General features: G+C 33.4%; 1 protein-coding gene across 1 annotated transcript; it reads left to right on the top strand.

Annotated features, from left to right (window-relative positions):
- Positions 1-918: 918 nt before the first annotated feature.
- On the top strand, positions 919-1167 carry LOTGIDRAFT_88987 (hypothetical protein; the record flags this gene model as incomplete). Its single annotated transcript, XM_009053018.1, has 1 exon — positions 919-1167. A coding segment is annotated over one exon (249 nt), but the record flags the coding sequence as incomplete, so codon positions are not given.
- Positions 1168-12274: the final 11107 nt, after the last annotated feature.

Genomic DNA, 12274 nt, shown 5'->3' with positions numbered 1-12274 from the left:
TCTTGAACAGAGATATAAAATAAGTCTTATTCTATAATTATAACGCAACAGATGACAACGTATAATTTGGAGAATTGTTAAGCGTTATGGGATTTTTTTCGAAAAAAAAATCTAAAATATGTGTTATGCCTTTTTGAACTATTTAATGACTTTTACTGTAAAAGAGCGATAAAAATTGTGGTATATTAGATTCCGATTCACAATCAGAACTTTGTGACTTACCATTAAGAGCGGTATTTATAAATTGTGGTATAAAAAAACACAACGGGATATTAAAACTGAATGCTATTAATATGAACAACTAGCCTTGTTTGTAACCTAGCTTCACAAGATATAAGATTTGTGTCTTGTAATTGGTCGTGAGCATTGTTAGTGATAGTTTTCAATCGATCTAGCCAATATAATCACGTTTTAAAAACGGGTTTCAATCTTATTGTACAGTGTATGTCAAAATTTTAAGCATCTACAAACTTATTTAGGATTTTCGTCTTTGTATTGTACAGTGTATGTTTTTAAAGTTAAAAGCATCTACAAACTTGTTTAAAATTTTCAGCTTTGTATTGTACAGTGTATGTCTTTAAAGTTGAAAGCGTCAACAAACTGGTTTAGGATTTTCAGCTTTGTATTGTACAGTGTATGTCAAAATTTTAAGCATCTACAAACTTGTTTAGGATTTTCAGCTTTGTATTGTACAGTGTATGTCTAACTTTGAAAGCATCAACAAACTGGTTTAGGATTTTCAACTCTGCATTATAGAGTGTATGTCTTCATAGTTCAAAGCAGCAACGAACATATTTAGGATTTTCAACTGTGATTTTGTCGAAACAGATATCCCGAGAACACAAACCAAAAATAATGGAAATATGGGATGAGTTCGATTATTCTGACTACCCTTACCTGAATGATATCAAAGGTTTACCACTTTGGGAGATAGTGGTAAAAGCAGTGTTCTATGGTATCGTGATTATTTTATCGCTTATTGGAAATACGTTGGTTATTTTGGTGATATTTCGGCATAGATGGATGAGAACGACTACAAACTACTATCTGGTCAATTTGGCAGTAGCAGATTTGATGGTGACCGTTTCATGTACATGGGTACACTTAGTTGATGATGTCACAGAAGGATGGGTACTAGGATCATTTTTCTGTACTTTCAACTCATTTGCTCACGGTAAGATTTTTTTTTCTTAATGAAGTATTTTGTCGAACGTAGAACTATCCATATACTTAGGTCCTATGTTCTTTCAAACCGCTTTTTACCACAAGTTATTCTCTAGATCTTAAGGAACTTAAAATAAGCGAAACTGGCTTCCGGAATAGTATCATTCATGATGCTTCGTTGATCGGTGATTAATAAATCGTTACTTGAGAATATGCAGTAAATTTAATGATCACGTGTAAGCTATCTTTCGTTCAGTTATACCCGTAATCCATCATGGCAACGGAACACATCAAATATTATCGCTAATATCGAAGTTTACACCAAAAAAAAAAAAAACAAAAAAAAAAAATATTGAAATACTTTTTTAGTAAGTACCCATTCAGTCGAAGTTGAAGTTTTGTGATTAGGGGAACCATTTTGAATCCTTTGACTGTTGTTTGCTAAAAGCAAAATAAAGTACCGTATCTCATCTTGAGATGTCTGCATAAAAAAAACCCAAACTATTAGCTTAGTCACCTAATAAACCCGAATGATCGGCGAGTCCGTACGGTTTATATGTATTTATTGGTTTCATGAATACCCAAGTACCCTATGTGGTGTTTGCTCTGTTACCCTACTGCAGGGCAGTAACCTCGAGATATACTAAATGGTATAACTTTATTTCATCAACACTGTTTTGTTCAGTTATTTTCCGAATCGAAATATCAATTTGATCTTAAGCTAATATTTGATGCTAGCGGCTTACTCAAGTCAGTACATGCAAACAGTTAATTATCCAATATCAATTTATATTGAAACATACTCTGTTCTTTGAGTTAAAGTTATTATTAAATGAATTAAAATGTTCCCAAGGCGTTTTATATACATTGTGGACACAGATATTGCCAATTCCCGTAAATTGATTGCTTAAAGGGAAAGTTGCTCCTTTACTTTTACCGGGAATATTTTAGCTAAGTCAATCAGTAATAGTTTTCACAGCTCACCGTCGAGATTTGAGTCTTCAAATCCATGTGTGTCGAGAAATATCCGCGTTTGAAAGTTAAAAAGTTGAGTCGTCTTTTCCTGAGACGCTGCCATAATTATATAGTAAAGACATCTATAGAAATAGGAAAAGAAATTCCTACTTTGAGATAGTAATTATCTGCATTTCTAGTACTTTTTACAACCCGCAAATCAAACCTTCAAAAGGGCGCCCTGTTCCTTTAAATCACAAACGACGAAACGATTTTGGATGACAATTACAGATAACTGTATTTGGCTTATTGTAGGTTTCTTTTTATTAGTTTCTATTGCTAGCTATCATACTTTCCAGTTTTTCACAGAGATTATTAAAAGATATCTGTCGGATAACAGAGTGCACTTGTCTTAAGTTACAATGGTCAACATTTTAAAGTAGAAAGTGTTCAAATTCCCACCAATTTTCAAGGTTAATTCTTTGTAAATAAAGCTTTGGAATTCATGTAGTATCGGATGAGAATTTGATCTACAAGATCGGTATTATATATATAATGAAATAGTCAGGAAAAAGTTGATTAACATGAAAAATAGGAAATAATTATGCTCTTTAATTTGTAGCTTAATACCATGCAATTTGGCATTTAGAAATATAATGACAAGCTCGTATCTGTCCGGGTCATCAGTATCAATTCAATTTAACCAACGGATGTATTTCACGATACTTATCTGACAAAATCGACTTAGTATTATGTACCTTTGCAATGTAGACGTATGTTTCCAAGCTATCAGTGATGCAGGTCGAAGTATAGCTGAAAGATGGAAAAGCGTCTAGTCGTGTCTTTATAATCCCTTTAAGCAAAGACGTGTCCTTATCGACCTGTAAACGTCAGATTTCTTGTGTATCGACCTAAGTCTAATTTCCGAAAAGGGAAGAAGCCTAGTGTTTGGGACGATTACTACCTTGTAAGATATGGTTTTTAATTTCATTTATCTAACTTCTACAATTTCTACCATATATCACCTAGCCAGTAAAAGTCCTTCAACTATCAAGAACTCATCATGGTTTTATATAATTAACTAAAGCTGGTAAACGCACATAAAGAAACGGTAGTAAAGAGATATGTTTACAGCCCAAAGTTATCGCATTAAAAGGATATTGGCGAGCAGTAACAATAGGTTAAAGTCTTTAATACGTGAAGATCATGTCCAAGTTATTATGGACACTAGTGTATATTAATTATAAGGTTTCATGTTAATGTCCAATATGTTAACGTATCCGCTTAATCATTCTTACAGTAATCTGAGTTTAAGATTGACCCTTGTATTGATACTCACCAGTCTAGATTTCTCGAACAGACGAACAACATTACATCTACCTACGTAACAACTCCATTCTATGGCATTTATTGTCTGAGCAAAGTAAAAAGGTTTTTAAATTTTTTCCAATATTTTTATGAGGATTGGAATAACGTTTTTACAGGGACAATTTTTCAGTTAAAGTTGGTGTCTTTTTATCAACGTTATTTATCTGAGACTAACGGTACTATTTTGGTGCTGATGTTCCAATTCTCTTAAATAATGTAAAAAAATATTCAAAAAATAGTCTCAGAAAACTGCTTTTGTATGCACAATTTAGTAAGACAATGCACTTAAGGCACATATTCATTTAGGTACATATTCATTTAGGCACACTCATATTCATGCAGTAAAATCTTTATAACATAACTTATTTGAAACCAAACAAGGAGTGTGCATATAAGTCTAGATGAAGGTCATCTCATCTACACAATGGTCAAGCTAATACGAACTGCAATGGCCGCTTTCCATGTATCGCAATTTTGTTGGATTGTAGCTGAGTGAATACGTCAAAATAGAATCCCGACAGAAAGTCTGCCATGATGTTTACAGCCTTTGTGTTGAGGGCTCTGATCGATTGTATTCGATGGCATACATTCCAATCAATCGTTGCTTTGCGTTATAAAAGAAAGGTGGCTATTGAAGTCAAGGTATAAGACGAATTTCGTAATTGATTGACATTGTGAAGTGCTGTGTCTAAATGACTTGTGCCTAAGATATCTGTGTCTATATGAATACCAGAATACATACTAACACCTGATGCTCTGCTAACAATTGTTACGAAATTGAATCTAATTCTTATAATAGAAGAAACTAATTTTATTAGTTATTTTCATATAATTTCATTAGTGAATCAATTTAATAATTTGTATTTCACAGTTTATTTTATCATTTGATTTAGCTTTTTCCAGGAGCTATGCACCGTGTGCAATTCATATGATTAGAAAGTGACTTGAGAACTGACGTTTTGATTTGTATTGATATTAAATCAAAGTGAAAAGAAATGCTGTAACACAAACTGAATTTTCTGACAATAATTTGTATTCAGTCGTCAAAGTTATGGCAATCAGATGTAAAGAGCGTTTCACGAATGCACAAATTATATTTTATTATATTTCTCCATATTAGGTTTCTTGACTCCCGACTTTTTACTTGAACGATGTTTGAGTTACTGCCTTTGACTTTGCCAATATTCGTCCAATTGAGCCTTTCAGCGCAATGGAGGTTGTTTTGATCCAATTTTGAAGACACTTGGTGAACAAAAATTAATCTCTTATCCGATAACATTGCTACCAAATTGAAAATGTTTCGTTTCGTAGTATGAAATCTGCTATCTTTGAAATAAACGATACCTATTTCAGCGCAAATTTGTATTAGCGGTTGGGGCGGTAGGTCGGTTGGGATTTAACATACACCCGTTTAATAATACATTGCCCATTTTTGCGGGGGTCGGAGGCATTGCATAGATTCGAGCCTAACTTTTTGTATCAAGAAAACATGCTCACGAGAACAGGACTTTAGTCAAGGTCTCAGCGTGATATGTTAACAAGTTGAATTGTATCATTATGTATTGTGTAATTCTGATAGAAGCCTATAGGGTACAGTTTACAAAAACATTAAAGGGATCGTAAAGACGTTTTCTAAATTTGTATGTGTTTCGGAAACACTGATAGCATCAATTTGCACCATTCTAACAGTGTTTGATTTAATCACTAGCCGCAATATACACTTGAATGAGGCCTTCACGATTAATAAAGTCACCAAACACTTAGTTGTAGTGGAAAGTTGGTGCTATCAGAATCTCCAATTCGCATAAAAACTTTAGAAAACCTCTTTACAATACATTTAACTGTAATTTCATCATAATAACGAAAGTAGACACCGTAATCGAGAGGAAAATAAAAAAAGTCTCTTAGTAACTTTTTCATTCTCATTTTTCATTCAGATACTATATTTAAGTAGCTATTAGCATCTTCACCAGTGGCAGAGCCAGGTTGACGTCCGAGAGGGGGCGAAATATCTGAGGTTGCCCGGATGTCTAACCTAGTTATGACAGTCATGCCTGAAAAACTTGCATTCGAGGCGGCGAGGGGGGGGGGGGGGGGGGGGCGGGTATGGCTGCCACTGATCTTCACAATGTCAAGCTATTGTGAACTGTGTCTGATTCTTTGACTGCAATAGCCACCTTTGTTGTATCACGGAAGTTTGTAAAACTCAGACTGTAATCTGAGCTTTGATTAGCTATATTCGCTTGCGTTCAATCCAATCAAATCGCTACATTTACAAACTTCCGTGATACAAGAAAGATTGCTATTTCAGTCAAGATATTAGACGCAGGTCACATAGTCATTATAAATCTAGTACCATCTAGTCTATTGTAAGCTATATGGCGTGCATTGTTTGTGTTTTTGTGATGGTGATATTATATGTATTACTATTTTGAATCTTAAGAAATCCAACAAAACACTAGACATTCATTATTTACAGAGAAATAAAGACGTATTGAACTTAAGGTTTTTTTATTTTTTGAGAAATGAAAAATATACATTATCTTGATTAATTTGTGATCTTTTATCAACTTGTTGTTTCGTTAGTAAATGTTAGTGTGTTCTGTGTCTTGTATGAAAATATCAAAATGCCATTCAAAACACCTTGCTCATTTTTTCTGATTTTCTTGTATATAAATCACATTTTGACGATGTTTCTTAAAGGTGATTGTAAAGAAGTTTTCTATTTTTTTTTATGTGTATCGGGGACACTGTTAAAATAAATTTGCACCATTTCAATTTTCAATCAGACCTCTGTGGTTCCTTCAATTTCCATACAATTAAGTGTTTAATGACGTCAGTAATCGCAAAATAGTTTAATCTCATAAACGCTTCGCGATATAAAACGCTGAGTCTTAGTGGACTGCAGGAACCACAGACGTCTGATTGAAATGCAAAATAGTTTAATCTCATACAGACTTCGCGATAAGTGACTTCATAAAACCCCGAGTCCCTTCCTACTAGCTGGTCCTTGGCCAAACCTTTTGGCATTGATTCTTCCCGGATTATTCATTTCATTTACAGCTGGGTCGAGTAGAGAAGTTTAGGCTAGAGAGAGCCATCACCAAAACGTTGATTATTGTAATCCATAAGGCTCAGTCCAGTTACAATCATTATGTAATCCATTCGAAGAAATATACATATTAAATTAGCTAAATTTTCAATAATTTAAAAAGCATGTCTAACTTTATTGAATTATAAAAAGTAGCTCGATTACCTGAAATTAATGTACATGTTCAACTTTACGTGAATGTAGTGCCTTATTATAAATTCTGATTTAGACCTTGTTATACCGCCAACACCAATGTGTCTCAATAGGATGAAATATTTATATTGTTATGCAATTAAAAGCAAATTGAACAGTTTCGCTATTTTCATGGGTTAATTTAGGTCTTGAAGTCTTCAGAAGTATTAGAAATGTACGAAAATAGCAAAATTCCTTCAGAAATATCTCAAACTATGAAATTCTTTTCGTGTTTCTATAGATGTGTTTCCTATATATGACAGTGTCTCTTAAAAGGACGCGGATAATTAGGCATTTGTAGTTATTATATGTTTATTCGTCTAGGAAATAACATAATAGCACTATTACATGACATATTAGAACTATTTTGTAATTTTCAATCAGAAAATTGTGGTTCCTACAATTCCACTAAAACTAAGTATTATGTGACGCCACTTATCTCAAAATATGCTTCACGATTAGTGATTAGTGTGCAATTGCAGGAACCACAGAAGTCTAATTGAAAACTGGAATGGTGCAATCGATCTTGCGACAAGCTGATTCTTGAACTCTATTGACAACCTGGTCTGTAGCGTAACAAGGTGGTGGGCAATAGAAATTTGCAACCATCCAGTTGATAACAATTACTTGTTGGTAAGTTTGGTAAGTTGAACTGCAGTGAATCGCCAGTCGACTTGGCAACTTGGCAAGTTTAGCATTGTTGCTATCGTAGTCTTAAGATATATAATCAGAAGTTGTTTTCATTTCGTGCTAATGAGCAACTGAAATCAATAAAGTTTATAAACTTTGTCACAATGTAGCATCAGGTGGCTGTTATTTTCATTAACTCTTAAGGGCATTGACTTATGCAGATATCAAATAAAAGCATGTTGATTTAACAATGTACTGAACCAGAGAAAATCAAATTACCCTTTCGGTGAAAAATCGAATCCTGCGCATTTTAGCTATTATATTTTTTATAGACAAGCATAAAATTTGCTTTTTCCACAAAACATGTATTTGTACTTTGTGAAATGAAATGAATGGAGTTTTACGTCTTACTTTTCTGCACCATGTGGGCTTATGAAGACGGGCAACGACGTAAAACTATTTTCATTTCTCGTGTATGCCTGATTAAGTTTAAATTTAGTAGTTTTTCTGAATTGCTTTTTTAATCTTGTTAAATGCATAACTTTTTAATCATTGCCGCAACATAGCAAATTTCTCGATTGTGTCCTAAATGTGCTCTGCGTTGAGGCTTATTCCTCTATCCTGCAAAATTTTCCTGTGGACACTACCTAGTTTACCTCGTCTTCCAATAAATGCAGAAAGGACAGACTAAACTGATTACATTTCAATTGTACCTTAGGATGGATAGCTCATTTTTAATGTTTGATTTGTAGCACTCCGTTTGTAATGCCAAGATTGTCTAGAAGATACTATGTGTACTATGTGTTAATAAGAGACAGCTAATCGGAAGGGAAATCAATATATCAATGAAGAAGTTAATGCGATCTGACCAACCTTCACACTGCTATTGTTCATAGTACAATAGAAACATCTCCACATCTAATACAAACTTTCCAACATAATTCCAATGTCAATCTCAATCAATTACCATCATAATAAGGAAGTGATTTTCAAACTTCCTTTCCATGACTTTGTTTTTATAAGGCCATTCACCACCTGAGGTCTGCTAGATAACATGGACATATGTTTCTGTATAGTACTGCACTGAATATCAAGCCGCATTTTTCGTCGAAATATTTTCTCAGTTTGAGCAGTGTTTGCAGAATTATGATTTGACGTTCGGTTCTTCTTATTAACAGCTATCCATAGCTTTTTTCAAATAACTATTTAACTCTGAACGTATCTTGAAAGTTTAGACTATTGTTATAATTTATCAGTAACACCTAAACCTTGGAGCTTGTTGAAACGGACTGAAAATGCAAGTGATTGAGCAAATGAAGACGGGCATCAGAATGTAATGTGCAGTCGAGGTGGGGGTTGTGGTATTTTGCCAAGTTTTCAGATTTCGAACTGTCCTTGCCGGACCTTCCAACATGCATCACTGACAAGGGTATTATCTGGACCTATTCTGGGATTGGACCCTTGAAGTGATGATAGTCTAAAATTTCATGGTAACTTCTGTTGAATTTCATAATCATCAGATGTGAGATTTAGGTTCTTATATGTGATACGATTAGATGAAGGTGAAAATAAACGCATCAGCATACTGGGAACTGTAATTTTGGCTCGAAGCAGATTGGCATTTTTGATTTCATCCATTTCCAATTGATATCATCTCCTTTTCTTCATAAGATGTGTTCAATTCTTAGGAATGAATTAACTTTTATTTAATATAGATCAATCTCAACATCTCCCAATGGGTCTGGTCAAATTTAATACCCAAAATATATTGCCCATTTGAATTCATTACGCTCATAATAACTGTCAAATTTATTTTTAGATCGATCATAATATTTCCTCAGTAGTGTGACAATGACACTATCAATCTTTTTATGGTCATGTAGATGGAGAGTTAAAGAAGCTGTACCAGACAGATCATACTTCTTCTTCTTTTTCATCTGGATTGGGATGCTGTACGCGTCGCTGAGATGATAAAATGATTAAGTATCGCAGTCGTTGAGTAAGGATCGTCTTTCTGTAGTTTTTCTTCTATAGTTCCTCTCTTGTAGTTCTTCCTCTGCAGAGTTCTTACGTGGTTTTTCCTCTGAAGAGTTCTTATGTGGTTTTTCCTCTGAAGAGTTCTGCTGTGTTTTTTCCTCTGGTGAGTTCTTCTGTAGTTCTTCTGACGTTTTTCTTCTATAGTTTTTCCTTTGAAGAGTTCTTACTGTATATAGTTCTTCTTCTGTAGTTTTTCTTCTGTAGTTCTTCTCCTATAATTCTTCCTCTGAAGAGTTCTGGTGTGGTTTTTGCTCTGAAGAGTTCTGCTGTGTCTTTTTTTCCCTTGTGAGTTCTTCAGTAGTTCTTCTTCCAAAACGTTCTTATGTAGTTCTTCTGACATTTTTCTTCTATAGTTCTTCCTCTGGAGAGTTCTCCTGTAGTTTTTCCTCTGTAGTTTTTCTTCTGTAGTTCCTCCTCTGAAGAGTTCTTATGTAGTTTTTCCTCTAAAGAGTTCTTATGTAGTTCTTCTCCTATTGTTTTTCTTCTATAGTTCTTCCTCTGAAGAGTAGAAGATCACATGTTAGTTTCTATTTCAAATCTTAAACGATGAATATAGTTTACGCCAAGAACTAAAGGATCTTAAACGTATACAGCCTGCATCACATGGGGCCTGAGTTTTATGATCTATAAGGGTCTTCTATTGCAATTTGCATACTGTGATATTGTCTGCGCTTGTTTGCTCTTTTTTTGCGATTTTTAGTCGGACACCAAATAAACGTCTTTTCAATAGGAGCCCCTACGACCTGCATCACTGACAAAGGCAAAAGTCGGGTTGAAAATCTTAAGGTTATATCTCGACCTATGCCGGTTCTGAAATTAGGTATAAGATATATAGCAACATTGGAACTTTCTCTAAAAACATCTATTCGGTTTGTAACATTTCCGTGCTATATTATGCTTCATATTGTTTTCCTATATAAGTACAACATTATGTATAACATACTTTCCTATCTAGGATATCACCTTTAATTTCTAAACAACTAATTGAGAGAGAAAACAGAAATTAAATCAAGTCTATTAGTCACACGAATCAGAAGCAACCGAATTCTTAGTGTTACATTAGATTATACTAAAGTGTCTTAAATTAGGATAGACTGACATTGATAAAGTTAAAGTAACATGAGAATAATGTCGGAGACAATACCAATTTTCTCTCCTTTTTCTTGCCTATTTCCATAAATGTATTGATTTTAACATTGGATATCCATAATACTTATTGTAGATGCGACTAACTCTATGAAACTCTGAGTAACATCATGTTTTAGATTCTGTTTTAATATTTCTATATCGCTCTACAATTGATGTATTGAGCACTATTTTAACAGTGTATTTCTATATCGCTCTACAATTGATGTATTGATCATTATTTTAACAGTGTATTTCTATATTGCTCTACAATTGATGTATTGATCACTATTTTAACAGTGTATTTCTATATTGCTCTACTATTGATGTATTGATCATTATTTTAACAGTGTATTTCTATATTTCTCTACAATTGATGTATTGATCACTATTTTAACAGTGTATTTCTATATTGCTCTACAATTGATGTATTGATCACTATTTTAACAGTGTATTTCTATATTGCTCTACTATTGATGTATTGATCATTATTTTAACAGTGTATTTCTATATTGCTCTACAATTGATGTATTGATCATTATTTTAACAGTGAAAATATTTTCTTATTGTAGTTTTACAAAAAGATGGTTCATCCATTCATTTTATTTACTTTTAAAACAGGCTCAAAAATACGTAAAATTAAAACCTGTATTGCTACAATATGTACTTTAACGTTATTTTAAAGGGATTGTAAAGACACAGATAGCTTCAATTTGCACCATTCCAATTTTTAATAAGACATCTGTGGTTCCTGCAATTTCATTAAAACTAAGTGTATCATGATGATGTAACTAATCGCGGAGGATTTAGAAAAACTCTTTACAACCCCGTTAACCTCGCTTTTAACAGTGTTTTGATTGGTTAAAAATAAAGACAAAAAAAGGCGACTTTTGACTCGATAAACACGATGTGAATAAGAATTTTTTCAGATTATAGATGGCGAGCATTCTGCTCATAGAAAATTGCCATGGTATCAATTAGGTCATTTCGTGCAAGGTACTACAGAAAAGAGATGTTTAAAAAAAAAATGAAAATATACATTCAGATCTGTATATTCATCATATTAAAAGATAAAAAAAACTAGCCGTCAATATATTGGTATAATTATAGAATAAGACAGTTATATTGGTAAATAAACTGTCGTTGTGCATGTTACTCAGTAATAATCATTATATTTTATGTCATTCAATTATAAATCTAATACACCAGTATACAAGCTTATCAATCAAACTGTTTCAACCACTTGATGTCTTTAAAGGGGCAGTTTAACCTTCTCTTTAACCAATCGTGCCGTAGTCTCAGAAACGGAATTTTTAGCTCGAATAATCAGGAATAGTGTTCACAGCTCACTGTCAAAATTGAGTCTTCAAATCCATGTGTGTACGGAATTAACCACATTTGAAAGTTAAAATGACGACTCTCCTTGATATATATAGAAAAGACATGTAGAAATAAAAAGTGAAATTCCTAGTTTTCGGTTTGTTTGAAGAGATTATGCGATTCTCGTACATTTCTAGTACTTGTGATGACTATTAACATATATTCCAGATTTCAACCTCCTAAATGGTTAACATGTACCTTAATGGCAATATGTTGAATAAATATCTTTATCTTAACTCGAATTCTTAGGATGTCCTAGGTTCTTATCTTTTAGCATTGATTCTAGGGCATCCTAGCTCTAAAATCGTTTCGAGAATACCCCCCCCCCCCCCC

Source organism: Lottia gigantea (genome assembly GCF_000327385.1).
Source record: "Lottia gigantea unplaced genomic scaffold LOTGIsca_196, whole genome shotgun sequence".
In the NCBI taxonomy this organism is placed as follows: domain Eukaryota; kingdom Metazoa; phylum Mollusca; class Gastropoda; family Lottiidae; genus Lottia; species Lottia gigantea.
Note: the sequence above shows the minus strand (reverse complement) of the source record. Positions and strands in the feature narration are given on the sequence as shown.